This window comes from Carettochelys insculpta, chromosome 1 (assembly GCF_033958435.1).
Source record: "Carettochelys insculpta isolate YL-2023 chromosome 1, ASM3395843v1, whole genome shotgun sequence".
NCBI lineage: Eukaryota > Metazoa > Chordata > Testudines > Carettochelyidae > Carettochelys > Carettochelys insculpta.
Genome location: NC_134137.1, coordinates 211,815,824 through 211,839,297, shown reverse-complemented (window position 1 = coordinate 211,839,297; position 23,474 = coordinate 211,815,824). Strand labels below are relative to the sequence as shown.

Genomic DNA, 23,474 nt, shown 5'->3' with positions numbered 1-23,474 from the left:
GACCCCACACCTCCATGACCAAAAATATTTTTGGGGGCTTTCTGCCACCGGGGGGGATGTCTCACAGCAGCTAAGATTTTTGGGAGCTTGCTGCCACCCAGTGGGACCATCTCAACTGGCCTTCAAGCCGCAGACCCCATACTCCCATGCTCAAAAATATTCTTGGAAGCTTGCAGCCACCGAGGGGACCAGTTCCACTGGCCTTCTAGCCACGGACCCCCCACCTCCCTCCCAAAAAGATTTTCAGGGACCATGTCAACCTCTTCCTCCAATCCACCCAACCCCATCCTCATGGGATGAGGGGTCTGGCAATGGGTGCCGGCCCCGCCACCTGAGCACCAACACTTCTTGAAATTTGGCATGTTTCATTGCCCCGTGTTGGACAACTGTATAGTGTAATGGGAAGCCAAATATCTTTTTTCTAGCCTTTTCTATCCTCTTTCGTCATGCTTTAGCCCCCTTAACACTGAGAAGAATTGGTGCAGGGCCAGTTGACAAGACGCAGACTGCTGGGGGATCCCAGGGCACAGGAGCTGTGTGATGGAATGGGAACCCAAAAACCCTGCCTCACAAAATCTCATTTCAAAACCTTTACTGTCCGACTCTTTCTTCAAGCTACGCATTGTCCTTGTATTATTTTCAGGGATCATATGTAATCAAGGTAGCAGGGCCAGTGGCTGGAGGGCCAGTTGAGAATACTTAGACACATGCTTCTTTTTTTAAAATCTTTGATAATTCAATTACAGCTACAGTTATAAAAAGCATTTCAGTTATAGAAGCAATAGATTTCAGTTAATGTGGTGATCTTTATTGATGCCCTACTTTTCCTTCCTTCCTCCTGGACAAATGTCCGTTTGCTTTCCACAGGAGGGGAATGAAGGCAGTGCAATGTGGGAAGATGACATCACATACCTATAACCACTTGCAGGGCATTTTTCCCATGCTGCACCAGCAAAAATACCCGAAACACTAGCGAGATGAGGGAACCATGGAATAGGTTCCCACAATGCACTGCTGCAACAGTTGATGTTTGGCAATTAACTGTGGCAGAAATAAGTTGACTTTGTGGGGTGCAGGTAGGGAGGTGAGGATACTCAAATTTGAATTTATAAAACCCAGCATTACAAAATCAATTTTAATAAATTTGAATTTATCTTGTGGTGTAGACATAGCCTCTCTCTGTTCCTCTTTCTCACCTCTAAATCAGGAGTGTTTCCTATAGTGGTTGTGTACATTTTCTGGCACACTAAGGCATAGGAGGTAGAAGGTAGGGATGTGGAAGCAGGGCTGTCTTTAAGTAGTTTCCGTTATATACAGGGTTTATACTTTGGTTAAATGGCTCTCAGCAGCACCTCACTGTAAAAATTGTTCCAGCACTACTGCACGAGGGCTCCAGTCTGCTGTAATATAAGGCAGGATTGAACTGCAATAGGGCACAATTTTTGCATCATATATTCTCTTTTTATTGGCTAAACAGCCAGCTGTCTATGTATTACAAAAATGCCTTCGTTTTGAGGTGGGTGGATTAGCAAATTGTATTTAATTGCTCACATTTTTAAAATAAAGTATTTTGGTCAAGAACCCATTCCCTTGTCATTAACATCCTTGAAGACTTCAGTGCCTTGTGTTTGACTTACAAACATTGCAACACTGAAATAAATTTAATTTCCCCAAATCTTCATCACTGCGTATTGATATTTTCACAGGAAGGCTTTTGAGAGAGAGAGAGAGAGAGATTTGCACTGGTGCTAGTTGAGGCACTAGTGTGCTGCAGTTGCAGTCTGAGTACATATTTTTCTAGTGTAGACCAAAGCTTGCCCCTTTCTCTTGAGCATTCTGTAGAATTTTACACCACGTTAGCTTTCATAGCTAGGTGTGATTATTGTTTTTTGCATACTTGGAAATGGTTTTGCTTCCAAGCTATCACAAAGGTAGTAGATTAAGAACGATATTTGACCAAAGCTTGCAATCTCCCCATTCTTGTAATAGCAAGAAGCTTTTTTACCTTCAGTGTTCATGTGATTGAAAAAGACAGTATGGCTACGTCTACACATGAAGCCTACATCGAAGTAGCTTATTTCGATGTAGCAACATCGAAATAGGCTATTTCGATGACTAACGTCTACACGTCCTCCAGGGCTGGCAACGTCGATGTTCAACTTCGACGTTGCGCAGCACCACATCAAAATAGGCGCTGCGAGGGAACGTCTACACGCCAAAGTAGCACACATCGAAATAAGGGTGCCAGGCACAGCTGCAGACAGGGTCACAGGGCGGACTCAACAGCAAGCCGCTCCCTTAAAGGGCCCCTCCCAGACACAGTTGCACTAAACAACACAAGATCCACAGAGCCGACAACTGGTTGCAGACCCTGTGCCTGCAGCATGGATCCCCAGCTGCCGCAGCAGCAGCCAGAAGCCCTGGGCTAAGGGCTGCTGCCCACGGTGACCATAGAGCCCTGCAGGGGCTGGAGAGAGAGCGTCTCTCAAACCCTCAGTTGATGGCCGCCATGGCGGACCCCGCTATTTCGAAGTTGCGGGACGCGCAATGACTACACGGTCCCTACTTCAACGTTGAACGTCGAAGTAGGGCGCTATCCCCATCTCCTGATGAGGATAGCGACTTCGATGTCTCGCCGCCTAACGTCGAAGTTAACTTTGAAATAGCGCCCGACGCGTGTAGCCGTGACGGGCGCTATTTCAAAGTTAATGCCGCTACTTCGAAGTAGCGTGCACGTGTAGACACGGCTTATATGTGCATATTTCTTATCGTTCATGGGAGCGTGAGGGAACAATCAAACACTCTATAGCCCAATCTAGCATTTAAACACTTCAAATTATGGACTTGTTTGGACTTCAAAAGCAAGCTATTGATTGTATCTGCTGGTTGGACAGAGTCAGCCCAAAAATATTTCCGTGCTATTGCAATTTGATCATTGGTTTTAGCTTCACACTTCCTGGGAAAGAGCTTTACTATAGGTTTTGACAAAATGATTTTAAACTTCCTTCTTTGAGTAGAACCAAGCTGTACAAGTACGAAGAACAATCAGACTTCCCTTCTGCTTTCCCTGTTTGCTTTGTTTATTTGAGGGACCATGTTTGCGCTCTATGTTGTAGTGTCACAGTACCTCAGGGTTGAATTAGCATCTCTGTTCCATTGTTCTGTTTTCAGTTATAGCTTCGTCAGAATCGCACTATGATATTCTCAGTCCAGGAGAGATTTTCATGGTTATGAAAGTTGTATAAAATGCATTTATTCATGTTGAATTATCCAGATGTGCAAATAAATTTTGTAATAGCTGAACACTGTCATTGACTTGGTTTACACATTACCCAGTTAAAGCATTTTGAATAAAGAAGGCCAGAAGATGAAATAATGACTGTCTAGACCTGACAGAAGGAAAGTACTCATGAACTTTGGCACAGTTTAATAGAAGTTGTGGCAAAAAGGCTCTGCTGCCTTGAAATTATTGTCCTGGAGCCTTAAGCATAAATTTTAGAAATGGATAATTATGCTTCCTCTCAAAGACCCTTCTCATGTCTTGCTGAAATATATACTCTGGAATGGTGTCTCTCATCAGCCCTAGTGCTTCCTGTCTGTCTTCTCAAGCACAATTCCACGCAAAAGACAACGTGCCTTCCTGCAGGACATTTAGTTAAAGTATTTTGGGTGCAGGAAACAGAACAGCTCACGCATGACAGGTTATTTGAAACCTGGCCCTTCACGGCCAAAGCAGTGCTGTGAAGACTGCTGACACTGATCCAAGGAAACGGTGCCAGTCTGCCAAACATTTAAAAATGATTCCAGCAAAAAAAAAAATAGTGCATGTTGGTAGTTCTAATGGTTTAATTTCAATCTCCTCTGCATCTAAAATTCATATAACTGTTTTTGTGCTGTAGTGAAAATATGCAGATCATAAAGAATTAGATTAATTCTCTGTAACATTTTACATCTTCCCTACTCAGTTTAGCAAGATAGTTAAGTATATGCATATTTTCAAGCAGCTGGGTAATTTCATTGTAGTAAGTAGTACTGGTTGCCACCTAAAAATAACAAACATTCAGCAGTCCATTTAGGGAGTGAATAGGGTCCTGCAATAGGGGAAAGGCTCATAAGAGGTGATAATGGATCATTGGAAACCTCACATTCATTCTGAGATAGCTATGAAGAAATTAAATTGAACATTAGATTGTATTGCTAGAAATATATCTGTTCTTTTGTATCCTCTGGTCATCAACCAGCATATAACTTATATATATAAGTTTGTATTGCTGTGGATATTATGATTAGCTGGGAAAACTTACTTCTTCTGTTCTGGCAGTGCAATTGGAGGTGTTATTTTCTAGAAAAAGCTATTTTCAATCAGTGAGGAAGCATACTCAGGGTTTGAGTTTAGGAATCCTGGCTTTCCATTGCTTTGCTGTGCATCTGTCAACAAGTTACAACTTCTTTCTGTTTTCATTGTGTGAAATGGGGATAATATTTAAAGGCTATTTAAGGGTAAATTAATTAAAATTTGAGCAGCACTTGTAGTGAATATTAAAATGTTGACACTGTAAAAAAGCTTGATATGTTTTAAAAATAAGATGATCTATGCTAATATGGGGTTATTGAAAACAGAAGTATTGCTTAATATAGAATTGCTTAGCTTTTTCATTGTTTTATGCTTGCAGCATTTGACATAAAGCTGCCGATTCACAGGAGAGAGTCCCTCTTATGTTATATTCTAATGTTTGATGTCTGTTATGTTATTTGTGAGAATGAATGTGTCCTCGTTCCACCAAGGCTATGGTTACACTAGTGAGTTTTGTTGACCAAACCCCAGTTTTGTCAACAAAACTGGTGGAATGTCCATGCACAAAATGCATTTTGTCGACAGTTTGTTCACAAAATTCAGCACTTTTGCTGCCAGTGTTCTGCCCCTCAGCTTCTGTTGACAAAAAAGCAGTGTGGATGCTTTGGAGGATCCTTCTTGACAGACAGGGCATCCAGAACAATGGGCAGCTCTGTCTGCTGTGCTTCTGGGTGCCTGTTTTGTTGAGAGAGCAGCTGGGCAGTCCAGACGCTGTGGCAACAGAGCAGAGTGCTCTTCCAATTGGCTTTTGTGTATGGTCGCCTGCAATCAAAAGAGGTTTTGTTCAGAAAACCCTTCTGACAGTGACTTCTGTGGATGGAGCACTGTAGTGTAACTGTAGCCTAAGAGAAATATTGGAAAAGAACTTCATGTGAAAAGGAAAAACCATTTCCTTTCCCCATATCTGGGAAGCACATATTGTTATCCCAAATTAATGTCTTAGAAGACCTCTAGGCTGTGCCTACACATGCCACTTGTTCCGAAAGCAGCATGCCAATAAATATTCCATAAGATGCTAATTAGTTATGGAAGTAAATTTTTGGCACCAGACTCTGAATCATGTGACTGAATGCTAATGAGTTACTGAAAATTTACATCCATGCCTCATTAGCATCTTCCGGGGTGTTTATTAGCATTCCTCTTTCAGAACAAGTGATGTGTAGAAACAACCCTAGTGTCCTGAGTGGCAACCTTAACTTTATCATCAGTAATTAAATTGTGCCAGCTTTCATCCACAGCTGTGCTTTTCTTATAAGACAGAAGAGTGTGGGAAACAGGCCCTAAAGAAACAGTGGAAGTATAGGAAGAACAAACAACTTGCCTACTTCATTCCAGCCTTGAGTTATTCAAGCTTCAAGCAGTCCTTTTTGTTGTATGAAATCCAACGAATGCATTTCAAGTGTTGTCAGTGTTGGGAAACTAGCAAAATGGTAGGAAACATGAGAAAGGTTGACAGTCTGCTCCATCTTGCTCTTATTCCATTAGCCTCCTTTACTCTCTGACCATCAAGGGCTGCATTTCATTTCCCCACATGCTGTTTAGTTGGAGGGCTAAGGCTGACTTTTAGGGAGTGGACTATGTCCTGAAAAATTCACAACAGATGTCACAGCTCCACTGATAGCAATTCCCTAAAAGCAGAACATCATCCTTCCCCTGAAGTAGCCAGAATGTGATGCCACTGAGAATAAATAAAATAAATATGGACAAGGGGAAGGCTCCCTTTGGGAGCATTTATTTCTGTATAGTGACATGAGACTTCTTGGGAGCACCTGCAGTTCTGAGACACCTTGTCTCCATCTCCTGCATGAGAGAGACTCTGTCTCTGTCACGTGGGTGTCAAATCCCAAACACAGCAGCCTGGCAGTCACTCAAGCACTCTCCTTTGGGACTAGTCCTTCTGGTTAACAGTAGGTGCATCCCAACTCTGGAATCCTTTCAAAGTATGCTCCTGTGGTATCTGTCAGTGTATTCCAAGCCCAAAAGTGTTCCATGGCCAAATTAGTTTGGGAACTGCTGCTCTAGCACATTACAGTGAGGTTAGCAAGCCGAAACTTCAAGCAACAGCCTTATTTTTGATGGTGTAATGCAACACATTCTCTGTGCATTATGGCTTTGTTCAAATGAACCAGCAAAGTATTACTAGTACAAAGAAAACAGTATGCTTTAACACAGGATCCTTAAATAAAAGACAAATAGGAACAGTGCATTATGATTGGTAACCCCAAATCAATCCAGCATTGTGGGTTTGCTAGGAATTGGTCATTTAGGATCACAGCCTGGGTTTTGACACATTACAGCCTTTTGTTTTGATGATATTAGTTGTGGAAGGGGTTGATCAGTTGTTTCCTTGTATTCCGCAGTTGTGGGGATAGGAGAAGGTCAAGCCGAAGAGAAACTTTCAAAAAATTAGTGGAAACTAAGAAAAAATAGCTCAAGGTCATTGGGAAGGAGATTGCATGGCTGGGGTATAAAAGTATTTCTCTGATGCTTTTCAAAACAAATATAGCCAAGAAATACTGTTTGGCATGAGAAACAAAGCAAAGGAGAAAGAACGAACAGACCACTCTAAATGCAATAATAAACATGCCTCAAGGATGGGACTCTCTCATTTCTCAGGGTCCTACAGCCCAACCTGGAATGTCTATACTGCAGTTAAACAGTAGGCCTTTTGGTGCCAGCTTGCAAAGGGTACATTGTTCTTTACAAGAAACTCCTGTTTTAGGCCTGACTATACTTAATAACCATTTTCATGGTATTTAACCACAAAGAATAGCATTGTGAGATCTGCACTGAAAACTTAGGAGTATTACCAAGTTAAAATATATTGTCAGATGTGTGTGTGGGTAATCTTTAAGGGACATTTGTTAGCTAGGTCATTGACGTTTAAAATTGTATCTTTCTCTGACAAGGTTTCCAAACCTCTCACAATGTTAGCAACCCTTTAGAGCAGTGGTTCCCAAACTGTCTGTTTGCAGGTAGGCTGCAGGCTCGGGGCTTCCCCCCTCACCCCAACCCCCCACCGGCATTCCATCTCCATGGCGCCCTTCCCCACCCCTGCATGGTCAAAGGAGCAGTGCTGTCTTCCTGCTGCCAAGTGGGAGGGAGCCCCAAGTCTTGTGGGCCAGCCCCACATGCTGCTCACCTGGAAGCTTCCTCTGCTGCTCCCACTGGCCAGAATTGCCAACAGGGGGCAGAGCCAGGTAAGCATCCTCTCCAACCCCCCTTGCCCAGCCCCAGCCCCATTATGCACCCCCTCCACCAAGACTCCTCACCCCAGCCCTCTCCTGCATCCTCCCTTCCACCCAGACTCTGCATCTGCATCCCCAGTTCATTCTTGCATCCTCATTCCCATCCAGACCCAAATTTCCACCCCCTTGTGCCACCCCACTTCCTGCTCCGATATTGTACCCCTACCCCATCCTACTGTATGGCAGCCTCCTCCAACCCACCAAACCCCGCATTTCTGGCCCCACACTAGAACCTGGGGGAGGTCACAAAATCTACCAGCCCTGGGGCCCCAGAGGACTTGATCTGGCCTGTGGGAGGCCCTGAACCTCAGTCTTCCCTCCTTCCTGCCCCTGTGGAGCTGTAGCGTGAGGGGAGTGAGGTTTTCTCAGTCAGGGACCACATCAGTGAGGGTTGTTTTCCGTGATTCCCAACTGATTTTTCTGTGAATCAGTCACCCACAACCCAAAAATGTTCCCCTACCCCTGCCATAAATAAAGACTATTTTGAAACCTTTTCTTTGGACATTAATATTTTACTTTAATTAAGATGAAGCTTGGTAACCTAACTAGATATGTGTGATAAGAGCTAAAGTACAATCCCTTATGTTAAAGCTTGTATTTAATTTGTTATGCTCCAGTAGCCTAATAGTAATAATGTAATATTTAAGGTATTTAGAGGTAAGCAAATACATTTTGTCATCATGGGTGGCTGGCTGATGGTCCATGGAATGGTTTATGTTGAGTGGGATGGGCCCTGGGCCAAAAAGTTTGAAGACCACTGCTTAAGAGTCAGGTTGTTTATGAAGTTAAAGAGCTGCACAGGGTTGAGGTGGGGAGGAATATGGTTCTAGTCATAGCTGTGTCGCAGACTGTAACATTAGACAGTTCAGTTAAATAGTTAGTATCTCATTGTGTGATCTGAAGTATTTTCAGAATGCCATTAGATTTTAATGGATGCTTATAAAGCTCTTTTGGATCCTAGGAGAAAGATATTATTGAAGTACAGATAACTTATTCAATTAAAGTCTTTATCAGATTATCAGTGTGTGAACTAAACCAATGTAAAGACAGTAGTGCTGGTGGAATTTACCAAACGGCTGTGAAACATATTTCTTGCTTAAGGTGACATTTCCTGCTATGTTTGCACAAGTGAGCCAGACTGCTGGGATGTTAGAAGTTCCTGAGTTATAAATAGAAGAGATGGGTATCATTTGCTTTCAGTCTTCAAGGAATATCTTTCTGGTTTATTGATGTAAGTAATATCTCTGGCAGGTTCCTCGTTGAGTGCCACACTTGCTGATGTTTGCTGTTCACATTTAGATTGACACATCGGTTATTGAATGAGCTAGTGTAATTGTTAGGCTCTCTAGGAATCTGTTAGCAGTGTTGGAGTATGGAATTATGCCCAGTAGTTCTTGATGCTATGGGTTGCTCTTCTCTTTCGCACCCCACCCATGCCTGTCTGATGGCGTCTAGGACTAATGTGAAACTGGAAGCAAGGGTTGTGAAGACCTGGCTATTGATTTATGAAATATTTAGATTCCTTTCTGTGCTGGGGGGAAGGGTTGACTCAGGATGTGAGACATTGCAAGGCCCAGTGGGTCTCAAAGCCAGGCCTGCAGATCTACGAGATGCCACCATGCTGCCTACCAGCAGCAGCTATAGCCGGCTCATGATCCCGCTATTTTGAAATAAGTGATATTCCTCATAGAAGCAATGTCTACACTTGCATTCCTCTTTCAAAGGAGGTGGGCAAATTAAGGAAATTGAAAATGCAAAGGAGGCACTGATTTACATGTCTGGTGACTCATTTGCATATTCTTATTTCGAAAGAGCTTCTTTCAAAAGTAAAAAAAGCAGTGTAGACGGGGTTCTTTTGAAAGTAAACCACATCTTTGAAAGAACCCTTCTTCCTATTTTGTTTCAGGTAAGTAAATCAGTACCTCGTTTGCATTTTCGATTTCCTTCATTTGCATGCCTATTTAGAAAGAGGAATTCAAGTGTAGATGCAGCTTCTATGAGGAATAGTGCCTATTTCAAAATAGCTAATTCAAAATAGGTGCTGTTAAGACAGGCCGTTTCTAATACATGGAGTGAAAGATGCTAATGAGGTGCAGATGCAAATTCCCCGTGCCTCATTAGCATAAGATCACATGATTTGGAGTCCAGAAGACCGTTTTTCTGGACTCCAAAACACCGTGTAGAAGCGTGGCCCCCGAAAATTTTTGGGAAGAAGGGGCCTCCGGAAGACGCATGTCCTTCCAGAAGACCTCCCACGGGAGGCCGCACTTCTACACAGTGTTTTGGAGTCCAGAAGAATGGCCTTCCAGACTCCAAATCATGTGACATTATGCTAATGTGGTGTGGGGAATTTTCATCTGCATCTCATTAGCATCTTTCGCTCCATGTGTTAGCATGCCACTTTTAAAGGAAGTGGCCTGTGTAGAAACGGCCACAGTGAATAGTGCTTATTTTGAAATAAGCCATAGTGCATCCAGTGGCTTTATTTTGAAATAGGCTCTCTGTGTGTCATTGCTGTATTCGAAATAGCTAAGTGTTATTTTGTACATAGCAGTGTTATTTCGAAATAAACCATTCCAGAATAGTTTCTTTTTGAATAAGGCTGCTGTGTAGACATACCCTAAGGGATTAACTGAACAAATTCAATATATTTAAGCTACTGAAACAGAATTTCCTGTCCCAAACGTACTACTTCACCGTAATTTGCCTCACTTTTTAATGCTTTCTAAATGTATTAATATGTGCTCAGGAAGTAGACAAATAGATTAATCATCTGGGCTGCATCTACACTGGCCCCTCCCTTTCAAAAGGGCATGCAAATGTGGCAGTTCTAAACTGCAAATGAGGTGCAGATTTGCACATTCATCACCTCATTTGCATAAAAGCAGCCACTTGAGTTCTGTAAGTGCTGCTTTCAAAATGCAAACTAGCCGTGTGGATGGGGTTCCTTTAAAAGGAAGCCCTATTTTCAAAAACACCCCTCTTCCTAATTTTTTTTTCAGGAAGAAGGGTGCCTTAGAAAGTGGGGCTTCCTTTCAAAGGAACTGTGTCTACATGGCTTTTACATTTCAAAAGCAGCACTTTTGGTACACAAGTAGCTGGCATTATGCAAATGAGGCACTGAATAGCAATCCAGCCCTCATCTACATTTTCAAATCCCTGCATTTGCATACCCCTTTTGAAAGGAAGGGACCAATGCAGATGATGCCTTGGAGTCCAGGTTTCCCTGTACAATCTGAGAATACTCTATTTGCATAAAGGGTAGGGAAGGAAAGGTAGAAGGGAGAACAGCAAAACAGAGGCAATGGATTTCAGAAAGGCTTATTTTGGTAAACTCAGAGAGCTGGTAGGAAGGTCCCGTGGGAAGCAAGACTGAGGGGAAAAACAACTGAGGAGAGCTGGCAGTTTTTCAAAGGGACATTATTAAGGGCCCAAAAGCAAAGTATTCTGCTGGGTAGGAAAGATAGAAAATATGACGAAAGACCGCCTTGGCTTAACCAGGAGATCTTTTGTGATCTCAAAATAAAAAAGGAATCATATGAAAAATAGAAAGTAGGACAAATTACAAAGGATGAATATAGGCAAACACAGGAATGCAGGGGCAAGATTAGAAAGGCAAATTCACAAAATGAGCTCAAACTAGCTACAGGCATAAAGGCAAACAAGAAGACTTTTTATAAATACATTAAAAGCAAGAGGAAGACCAAGGATAGGGTAGGCCCATTGCTCAGTGAGGAGGGAGAAACAGTTATGGGAAACTTGGAAATGGCAGAGATGCTTAATGACTTCTTTGTTTCGGTCTTCACCGAGAAATCTAAAGAAGGAATGCCTAACATAATGAATGCTAGTGGGAAAGGGGTAGGTTTAGAAGATAAAATTAAAAAAAGAGCAAGTTAAAAAACACTTAGAAAAGTTAGGTGTCTGCAAGTCACCAGGGCCTGATGAAATGCATCCTAGAATACTCAAGGAGCTGGTAGAGGAGGTATCTGAGCCTTTAGCTATCATCTCTGGAAAATCATGGGAGACATGATCGATTCCAGAAGACTGGAAAAAGGAAAATATAGTGCCCATCTATAAAAAGGGGAATAAGAACAACTCAGGAAACTACAGACAGGTCAGTTTAACTTCTGTGCTAGGAAAGATAATGGAACAAGTAATTAAGCAAATCATCTGCAAACACTTGGAAGGTAGTAAAGTGATAGGGAACAGCCAGCATGGATTTGTAAAGAACAAATCTTGTCAACTCAATCTGATAGCTTTCTTTGATAGGCTAATGAGCCTTATGGGTAAGGGAGAAGCAGTGGATGTGGTATACCTAGACTTTAGTAAGGCATTTGATACAGTCTTGCGTGATATTCTTATCAATAAACTAGGCAAATAAAACTTAGATGGGGCTACTATAAGGTGGGTGCAAAATTGGCTGGATAGCTGTACTCAGGGTTCTCAATCCTGCTGGAAAGGTATAACAAGTGGGGTTCTGCAGGGGTCTGTTTTGGGACCAGTTCTGTTCAATATCTTCATCAACGATTTAGATATTGGCATAGAAAATATGCTTATTAAGTTTGCAGATGATACCAAGCTAGGAGGGGTTGCAACTGCTTTGGTGGATAGGGTCAAAATTCAAAATGATCTGAACAAATTGAACAAATGGTCTGATATAAACAGGATGAAGTTTAATAAAGACAAATGCAAAGTGCTCCACTTAGGAAGGAACAATCAGTTTCACACATATAGAATGAGAAGCGACTGTCTAGGAAGGAGTATGGCAGAAAGGGATCTAGGGATTATAGTGGACCACAAGCTAAATATGAGTCAACAGTGTGAGGCCGTTGCGAAAAAAGCAAACATGATTCTGGGATGCATTAACATGTGTGTTGTGAGCAAGGCATGAGAAGTCATTCTTCCTATCTACTCTGCGCTGCTTAGGCCTCAGTTGGAGTATTGTGTCCAGTTCTGGGAGCCGCATTTCAAGGAAGATGTGGAGAAATTGGAAACGGTCCATAAAAGAGCAACAAGAATGATTAAAGGTCTAGAGAATGTGACCTATGAAGAAAGGCTGAAAGAATTGGACTTGTTTAGTTTGGAAAAAAGAAGATTGAGGGGGGACACGATAGTGGTGTTCAGGTATCTAAAAGGGTGTCATAAGGAGGAGGGAGAAAACGTGTTCTTGTTGGCTTCTGAGGGTAGAACAAGAAGCAATGGGCTTAAACGGCAGCATGGGAGGTTTAGGTTGGACATTAGGAAAAAGTTCTTAACTGTCAGGGTGGTCAAACACTGGAATAAATTGCCTATGAAGGTTGTGGAATCTCCATCTCTGGAGATATTTAAGAACCGGTTAGATAAATGTCTGTGAGGGATAGTCTAGATAGTATTTGGTCCTGCCATAAGGCCAGAGGGCTGGACTTGATGATCTCTCAAGGTCCCTTCCAGTCCTAGTATTCTAAGATTCTATATTTCAGCCGGATCTTTGCACATATTACCTTTTTTTCCACTTCACTCTGTCATTCTCAGACTAACATACTTGCTGCTTCCTTAACCACTTTTTTTTTTTTTACTACATCAGAAAGATTTAGATTAAATTTGAAAGATGAGACAGGGCTACCCAATCCCTTTGAGCATGGAAATAAGAAGAATGTATTTCCTATGCCCAAAGAACAATGGCTGGGAAGGGAGTTAATCACTACAATGATTGACTTTTGTTTTATGTTAGCTTTATACCCCATCATTATATTTCTACTAACAGTGAATATCTGTCTTGCACTACATACTTAGGCTTGTAGAGTTCATTAATTATCATAATTGCTAACAATGGCTTTAATTCTGTTCTTTATTTTCTGATTCAAACTTCAGGAAAAAATAAAGCTTGATGCTGAAAGGGAAAAACTAGAGAGGCTTCAGGAGCTTTACTCCGAGCAGAAGACCCAGCTTGATAATTGCCCTGAATCCATGAGGGAACAGTTACAGCAGCAGCTGAAGAGGGTTAGTAGCAAGTTTCAAAATCACACAAACTTTTTTTTTTTTTTCAAATTATTGAGTTACTTGTCATATATTCCATCTCACATATACAAAGAAACTATTGCACCTTAGTTGTGAGAATTAAGTAATCTGTATCAGTGCATTCTTAATAGGTGCATGGTGACTATTGAGTAAAATACAAATTGCAGAATTAAAAAAAAATTATACTAGTTTAAAAGCTGTAGACCAGTCACACAGTTAACACCCTGTGTCTAGAGGCTGATGTGAAAGCTGGTGTTTTGATGGGCATTAGCGCATCACCTTGTAAATGAACAAGCAAAGATAAATACTTTCTTTCAGCAATTAGGATAAACTCTTTTAGCACTTAACTCTTATCGCTATTTGACACAATTATCTTTTGGCTTTTAGCTGCACAGTGAACAGTTCTCTTTGTGTTGCTATGACATGTTGAATCATGTCATTCCTGAGTTTATATGTTTCTATAATTGCTTTTCATATTTGAGTTACTGTTTCATTCTTTGCAGCAGTATGGCTGGTTTTTATTCAACCTTTACACTGTCCAACTTCACCTCAATGCACGTAGCATAACAAAGTTAAAGTATAGTTAGCTACTGAAAAGAGACAGTAAAAATAGTATTGGCCATGTCTACACTAGCCCCAAACTTCAAAATGGCCACGCAAATGGCCATTTCGAAGTTTACTAATGAAGCGCTGACATGCATATTCACCGCTTCATTAGCATGCAGGGGGCCACGGCGCTTCGAAATTGACGTGGCTCACCGCTGCGCAGCTTGTCCCGACGGGGCTCCTTTTCAAAGGGACCCCGCCTACTTCGAAGTCCCCTTATTCCCATCTGCTCATGGGAATAAGGGGACTTTGAAGTAGGTGGGGTCCTTTCGAAAAGGAGCCCCGTTGGGACGAGCCGCGCGGCAGTGAGCCGCGTCAATTTCGAAGCGCCGCGGCCTCCCGCATGCTGATGAAGCACTGAATATGCATTTCAGCACTTCATTAGTAAACTTTGAAATGGCCATTTGCATGGCCATTTCGAAGTTTGGCTAGTGTAGACACGGCCATTGTGAATACAAATGACATTACCTTTCAATTACTTCTCTAGGAAATATACCTAGTTTTAAGGTAAAAGGATGTGGGGGTGGGTTTCAAGTACCAGCCCTGTAAACTCAACCTGGCCTCTGAAAGTCCAAGTGGATTCTTTCCCATTTAGGCATTTTATGCCAACAGTAAAGTCTGTGTAAATGTAATTTGTTAACAATAAAGTGGGCCAAAATATAATTTATTTTCCATTAAATATTTCAAGGAAAATATATAATTTTCATTTCAGTGATATATTTTTGCAGAATTTTGTGGATGTTTATAGGAAAACTAAATCAAGCACCTGCAGCCCTCTTTTTAAAATCAATATGTCCTTTAATGAAAATTTAAAAAAATTCTAGGAAAAATAAAAATTGCCTCAGGAAACTTTTCATTGAGTCAGAAAACCATCTTTTTTATAAAAACAAAACACAAAATAAGGTCTGATACCTTTATGACCAGTTGCAGCAACGAAGGGTCCTGTGGCACCTTATAGACTAACAGAAAAGTTTAGAGCATGAGCTTTCGTGAGTTAACTGACTTCTTCAGATGCTGCATCTGAAGAAGTGAGTTAACTCACGAAAGCTCATGCTCTAAACTTTTCTGTTAGTCTATAAGGTGCCGCAGGACCCTTCGTTGCTGCTACAGATCCAGACTAACACGGCTACCCCTCTGATTTATGACCAGTTATATTTACATCTCTGCCTCCTATCCCCGAATAAACCATTCTTTACAGATTAACTAAAAAAAAAAAAAAACCCAGCCAACAACAGAGCAAAAGATTTATCTATAGGAAAATGTTGCTCTGTGTGGATCCAAGGTTAAAAATAACCTGGAAAATTAGATTGTGTTAAGCAGAATAATTCTTAAAATATACAACTAGATGCCCTCTGCTGAGATACTATGTTGGCCTTTGTGAAAATAAGTATATCCTGGATAGTATTTAATTGCATAGGTGATGCCATATTATCAAAAAAATTAAGGTAATAGTAATGTTATTAGAGGAGCAAAGGCTTGAACTGATGTGGAAAATGAACTTTAATTCTTGAGGTTAGAACTGAGGCACACAGCCATGGCCCTTTGCACAGAAATCTTATAATGCTGTTACCTTTCATGTAACTGCCCTGGGGATACACATTTGAGGCACCATACCTACTTATCACATAGGCTGCATCTATGAATGCCCCTTCCAGAGAAAGGGGCCTGGTAGAGAGCATCCCAGAAAGATGCTAATGAGGCATGGATGTAAATTTCCCATACCTCATTAGCATATGGCCACATGATCTGCAGTCTGGAAGAAGCTCTTCCAGACTCCAAAATATACGGGTAGATGCGCAGCCCATGGGGATCTTTCGGAAGTAAACCCTGCTTCTGGAAGCCCCCTCTTCCTCAAAATTCATTGTAGACATAGCCCTACTTTTGTCCAACTCTAAAATTTTGAAGTGAGATAAGCAATGAAGTTGCAATTTCTTTTCCCAGATGCACTGTCATAATAAAAGGTCAAGATCTTGTTAGTTTCAAATGGGTTTTATGCTTTCCTTTTACTAACCTCCTTATTAAATGTAAATGTAGAAAACAGAATGTTATGAGAGTATATGGGAAAATATAAGACACATCTTTTTATGTACTTCTCTAGTAGTTGTATTGCTGAAAGAATTTGGGATATATTTCTCTTACTATGCATATCCAATAAACCTGGATCCTGATTCTGCAAATGTCTCCACCCAGACAGGGTCCTGTGGATTTCAGTGGTTCTCTGTGCAGGTTCAGAGGAACCATGTGTTGCGTCAGTTTCAGAATTGGGGTCTTGGGTAGCAAAAGTGTGATATTTCTAGAGTAAATAAAGTGCTTACAATACCTAGACTTTTAAAAATATAGATGACATTTCTAATAAATAACTATTAAAACAAAATGAAGTCTTCTTTCTACTTTAGTATTCAAATACATACTTTGATTAAGAAAATACCACCTTGTTGCTGTGGGATAGCAGAAATGACTTTGGACCATAAATGAAATCACAGGGCATGCATTTTGCTAAATAAACCTACTTCTTCCTTTCAAGTTTGTTAACTAAATTATGGAATAAAACCAGAAAAATACTTGGTGTGGATTTGCTAATAAATAATCCAATGCTTTCATTAAATTTTTGGCTCATTACGTTTTGGTTCATTATAGCAGATGCTGTGCTCAAATATAGCTGGTATTTCACACACTGAATCTGGAACTGGAGTTAGAACTGGCAGATGGGAGTTTGGAAAGTATGTGCACATCATGGACTGATCACTGCCTCCTGGGGTTTGAGGCTGGTATCCTGTCAGGGTATCTGTGTCATCCGTCTGCTGCCAAAGACTAATGGAACCTGAGGATCTCCCAAAGTTGCTGGGGTGGGATATCGATCTCTTTTGATGATTTATTAGGATTGCATTGCCATCCTTTGTGCTCAGTCATCTGTATAAAAGCCCAAGAGCACTCTGGACATATTTTTTTTCCCTCATGTGTCATCTTAGTCTATTGGTGATCCATAATAAATAATGCATGATTGTAGGACTACAACTACACAGCAGCATTCTGTGGAAATAAGCTGTTCTGGAAGAGATTTTCTGAAATAGCTTATTTTGACATAGCACATGTACACACAAGAATGCATTTCAAAATAGCACTCAATTATTTTAAAATACAGCATCTACACACAATAGAGCCTATTTCAAATTAGATCCATTAGGCACACTATAGCTTATTTCAGAATATGCTCTAATTCCTGTCTACACAACCCCTATTTCAAAATACCTGTTTCAAAATAGGCGCTATTCCTCGTACAATGAGGTTTACTAATTTTAAAATAAGACACCTGCTATTTCAAATTTTTTAAATAAGTGGTTGCTTTGTGTAAATGCTTGCAGTTATTTTGAAATAGCAGCCATTATTTCTAAATAACTTTGCTGCATAGACATACGCAAGCTAAAAAGAGTGCTATTTTTTGTGGATCAATAATTTAGTTAATCCAATCTGTCCATTCTTGTTAGTGATCAGAACCCTGCTATTGTTAGGAAAAAAGTTGTGTTCTGCAAATAGAATTGCTTCAGTTCTGAATGGGTGATCTGTATCTATGAGGGCAGATCGATAGGTGGCAGATCAACAGGTTGCAAATTCTGTATCCTCTTTCCTTGAAGTTTATTTGGTACTGCTCCCAGAGTAACCAGAGATATTGAAAGAACTTCTTTTGCTTTCAAAGCATGTTTCTCCTGCAGGCTTTACTGTTACTAAATTACTATTAATTGTCAGTGGTTCTCCTCGAGAGGTAGGTGGCTCGCAGTCCTTAAAGCTTTTATACAACTTAGGCTCAAGAAGCCATCACTTACATCATGAAGAATAATCTTATTACATATTTCTGTTTCTAGTTTTGGACAAACATCAGAACGTCTAAGGGCAGGGCTAACTGAAAGTCAGTCTGAGATACGCAATTCCAGCTATGACAATTGTGTAGCTGGAATCAATGTATCTAAGATCAATCAGGCTGTCCTCACAGAGCAGGGTAGATGAAAGAAACTCTTCCATTGACCTGCCTTACTCCTCATGAGAATGAGGAGTACCAGGGTCGACTGTCGATCCCTGAGGGTTCAAATTAGCGCATCCCCATTAGGCATGCTAAATTAAACCCTGGAAGATCAACCCTTATCAATCTTTTGCTAAGCACAGACTTACTTACGAGACTCGTTTCTTTTGGACCCTTATCATTCTGGCTACATACCTCTGTACACAGACAGAGATAACTTTCATCAGCTTCTGTTGATAACCTAATAATAGCGGGGATGCCAACATTACTAGATCTATGAGCTGCCATAGACACTGTTTATATTGTTTTACTTAGTGGGAATAATCTGTGATAGTCTTTCAAATCACTTTGTTCTTTTTCTCTCAGAAATCTCTGAGGATAGCATTGGGAAACAGTTTTTCTTCATCTTCGATTCAATGTGCACATGCAGTTGTTGAAATGGTTAGTGAAACAATATGAAGAAATGTTCTGTCAGTGCATTATTGCCACTAAGCTCTGACCCTCTACCATCTCTGACAGGCTAGGATCCTGGTGGATTCAGACCTGGCCTCAGTTGTTCACTCTTCAGCTAGAATATAGCATTGTGATATAGCTGGGCTTGAAATTTTCAGCACTTGGAAAGTCCAAATAGGACAAAATGCCACTGTATGTCTCCTCAAGGCTACGTCTACACGTGCACCCAACTTCGAAATAGCTTATTTCGATGTTGCGACATCGAAATAGGCTATTTCGATGAATAACGTCTACACGTCCTCCAGGGCTGGCAACGTCGATGTTCAACTTCGACGTTGCTCAGCCCAACATCGAAATAAGCACAGCGAGGGAACGTCTACACGGCAAAGTAGCACACATCGAAATAAGGGAGCCAGGCACAGCTGCAGACAGGGTCACGGGGCGGACTCAACAGCAAGTCGCTCCCTTAAAGGGCCCCTCCCAGACACACTTTCATTAAACAGTGCAAGATACACAGAGCCAACAACTAGTTGCAGACCCTGTATATGCAGCACGGACCCCCAGCTGCCGCAGAAGCAGCCAGAAGCCCTGGGCTAAGGGCCGCTGCCCACGGTGACCACAGAGCCCCGCAAGGGCTGGAGAGAGAGTATCTCTCAACCCCCCAGCTGATGGCCGCCATGGAGGACCCCGCTATTTCGATGTTGCGGGACGCGGATCGTCTACACGTCCCTACTTCGATGTTGAACGTCGAAGTAGGGCGCTATTCCCATCCGCTCATGGGGTTAGCGACTTCGACGTCTCGCCGCCTAACGTCGATTTCAACTTCAAAATAGCGCCCAACACGTGTAGACGTGACGGGCGCTATTTCGAAGTTACTGCCGCTACTTCGAAGTAGCGTGCACGTGTAGACGCAGCCCAATAGCGCTGGCTAATGCAAGCACGTCAAACCTGTATTCTGTTCTTATGAAATCTTCCCATAGACAATCAAATCAGATTCAGGTTTTTTAGTGTTTACCTTCAAGAAGTTCCTGGGCTCAACATAGCTAAAACATCAACTGAGATTCTGTGATGAAAACCATGACCAGCAACTGTGCGCCTCTGGCATAATGGAACTTTCTGCCATTAGGCTATCACAGAATCACAGGGCTGGAAGGGACCTCAGGAGGTCATCTAGTCCAGCCCCCTGCTTCAAGCAGGATCAACCCCTACTAAGTCATCCCAGCCAGGACCTTGTCCAGCCAGGACTTAAAAACCTCAAGGGATGGAGAATCCACCACCTCTCTAGGCAATGCATTCCAATGCTTCATCACCCACCTGGGGAAGTAGTTTTTTCCTAATATCTAACCTACACCTCTCCCTCTTCAACTTCAGACCATTACGCTTTGTTCTGCCATCTGACACCACTGAGAACGCTTTCTCACCCTCCTTTTTAGAGCTCCCCTTCAGGAAGTTGAAGGCTGCTATTAAATCACCTCTAAGTTTTCTCTTCTGTAAACTAAACAAGCCCAAATCCCTCAGCCTATCCTCATAGGTCTTGTGCTCCAGACCCTTAATCATTTTTGTTGCCCTTCGCTGAACCTGCTCCAGCAAATTCACATCCTTTTTATACTGGGGGGCCCAAAACTGGACACAATATTCCAGATAGACTAACAGAAAAGTTTTGAGCATGAGCTTTCATGAGCACAGACTCACTTCATCAGATGCTCTGTGAGTCTGTGCTCACGAAAACTCATGGTCAAAACTTTTCTGTTAGTCTATAAGGTGCCACAGGACCCTTCGTTGCTGTTACAGATCCAGACTAACACGGCTACCTCTCCGATACTTAATATTCCAGATGTGGCCTCACCAGTGCCAAATAAAGTGCTATATCTCTGTTCAGGAAACAGTTTCTACTGGGGTGGTCTAAGACTGTGGAATGAATTCCCCAAAACCTAAGAACCATCATAAGCTTCACCAGCTGTCACTCCTTGTGCAAGATGAACTTCTCTGACCTTACCTTCTCTAAGACAAGTGTGTATGTGTGTGTGTAAAATACCAAACATTCCACTGCATACACTTCTTTGGGGAGAGGATAAAAGAACAAACCTGACAGATGTCAGTCACGTTGTTAAATCCATTACTGGAAGGCACCCAGCTACTCTAGTGATGAGCATTTTAGAAGAACCTAGGCTGAATGGAAAGCTGTTTCAAATGTGTATATGCACAGGTGAATCCGTCTTTTCATAGAATCATAGGGCTGAAAGGGACCTCAGGAGGTCATCTAGTCCAGCCCCCTGCTTCAAGCAGGATCAACCCCCACTAAGTTATCCCAGCCAGGGCCTTGTCAAGCTGGGACTTAAAAACCTCAAGGGATGGAGAATCCAGCATTCCAGTGCTTCATCACCCTCCTGGTGAAGTAGTTTTTCCTAAACCTTAACATACACCTCTCCCTCCTTAACTTTAGACCATTGCTCCTTGTTCTGCTATCTGACACCACTGAGAACAATTTCTCACCATCCTCTTTAGAGCTCCCCTTCAGGAAGTTGAAGGCTGCTATTAAATCACCCCTCAGTCTTCTCTTCTGCAAACTGAACAAGCCCAAAACCCTCAGCCTCTCTTCATAGGTCTTGTGTTCCAGCCCTTTATTCATTTTTGTTGCCCTCCGCTGAACCTGCTCCAGCACATCCACACCCTGTTTATATGGGGGGGCCCAAAACTGGACACAGTATTCCAGATGTGGCCTCACCAGTGCTGAATAGAGGGGAACAGCTACTTCTCCAGATCTGCTCGAAATGCTCCTCCTAATGCACCCTAATATGCCGTTAGCCTTCTTGGTAACCAGGGCACACTGTTTACTCATATTCAGCCTTCCATCCACTATAACCCCTATGTCCCTTTCCGCTCTACTGCTGCTTAGCCAGTCAGTCCCCAGCCTCTAACAATGCTTTCATGTTTAGTTCCTGTGAAATAGATTCTGCATAATGATGAGCTGTTGGAAATGATTGAGAAAGTAACCCCAAAGTAAAGATCAGCCATTTTTACTTCTGTTTATGATGGCTGTAATGCTAACTAAAGAAATCAATTTTATATTTGTTTAGACAGATTTGTAAGAATGAAATTGAATAATCATCTTTATACTGTGATTCATAGAATCATAGCGTTTGAAGGGCCTGCCTGGTTCAGTTAATATAGCCCCACTGCCAAGGTGCAGGGTTTGTTGCATCTAAAAACATTCCAAGACAGATGGCTATTCAGCCTCCTTTGGAAAATCTCCAGTGCAGACATTCCCACAAGCTCCCTATGCTGTTTGTTCCAGGTTCCTCCTGTTCTTACAATTAGGAAGTTTTTCCTGTGTTTAATATTAAGTAACTCTTCTCTGATCACTGTAAATGTAAGATTTTTTGTGTTTGTATATTTGCTTGTCTTTCAAGGATGCTGATCTGTTGGATGTAGAGAGCAAACACTTTGAAGATCTGGAATTTCAGCAACTTGAACATGAGAGCAGGTTAGATGAGGAGAAAGAGAACCTGACACAGCAGCTCCTGCGTGAAGTAGCTGAATATCAGCGCAGCATTGTCAGTAGAAAGGTAAAAGGATTAAAGCTTAACTGTTGCTTTATGTGTTTTTTTAACTTTAAAGTTTCACCTAAAAGACGTTGTGTTAATCCAGAATCTGTCTTTAGGAAACATACAAAATCTTTCTGTCAAAAAGGGGTTTGCATTATAACAAGAATGATATGCATAATAATTATGATCTCATCTCCTCCAGAATTTAAAGAACAAAGCCCTATGATACAAACCATCTCCACCCTGGGATAAGACAAACAAACAAACAAAACATAAAAATAAAATAAAAAAATATACTTCATGCAAGGCTTGGAAGGGGAGAGAGACAGATTCATGATATCCACCCTGGAGTTCACTCTTTATACTTTATGTGTCAAGTTATCTTATAATACAGAGACAGGCAACAGCATCTTTACTGTGATAACCTTTATTGACTTTAGTATTTATCTTTTAAGATACATTTACAAAGAGGTAAGAAGCTGCATTTCTACTGGTAGCTGGACCTCCTACTCAGTCTGGCTTTGGGCTGGCTACTACCTCATTTCCTTCCCTCCCTTCAGTTCCCTGATAACTTATAAGCTTTCATGTATCAACAAACACCCCTTTTTGGGGTCTGGGTTCATTAACAGGGTTCACAAGAAAACACAAGAACTGCCACAGGGCTTTCCTGCCTGCCTTGTGACCCTTTGTGCAGTGGTCTTATGACTTATCCCTGTTAAGTCTTTCCTTTAGCAGACTTACCCTCCACATTCCAGCCTTCTTATCTGGCTTGTCATATTTTCAGGTGTGCAACCTCAGCCCCTCTGTGTGGGAGCTAGAAACTGTTTGTAAAACTACTCCTGTAACCCTTCTCTCCTCGGCATTTCTCCCTGCTCTCTATCAAGTATTAAGTCCCAGACTTCCTACAGGGAATTTTTCCCATTTCTTCCCTTCTCTTTGACACTCGAAAGGCTTCTCTTTTATATATACCTCAGAAGACCTGATTTTAGCCACATGATTTGTCTGTTATGTGCCATTACTCATTTTGTCCCCCTGTAGAGACAAATGTTCCTGTGATCACATCAAGATCTATATCATCTTCTGTGTATTGTCTTGATGTTTTAATACAATTGTCCCCAGCTCTGTCTGTTTAAGGTAGAAATGTTATTTGAACCCTCTTTCCCCATGTCAGCTTTATGCTTACCAGAGGAAGAACCACATAAAAGAGCCACTAATGGCTACTGTTTTTATTATTAGGCTCTATACTGCAATGTCTA

At 41.6% G+C, this 23,474-nt stretch overlaps 1 protein-coding gene across 4 annotated transcripts in view; it reads left to right on the top strand.

The window, feature by feature from the left end:
* The window catches only part of PHLDB2 (pleckstrin homology like domain family B member 2), a 125,383-nt gene that overhangs the window by 62,940 nt on the left and 38,969 nt on the right, over window positions 1-23,474 (top strand). For 2 of the 4 annotated variants that reach the window (XM_074998732.1, XM_074998725.1), the window contains exons 6-8: window positions 13,453-13,581; window positions 18,587-18,661; window positions 22,084-22,239. In XM_074998732.1, coding sequence (XP_074854833.1) covers window positions 13,453-13,581; window positions 18,587-18,661; window positions 22,084-22,239 — 360 coding nt within the window. The remainder of the gene's footprint in view (window positions 1-13,452; window positions 13,582-18,586; window positions 18,662-22,083; window positions 22,240-23,474) is intronic. The other 2 variants (XM_074998740.1, XM_074998749.1) reach the window with 2 other exon arrangements.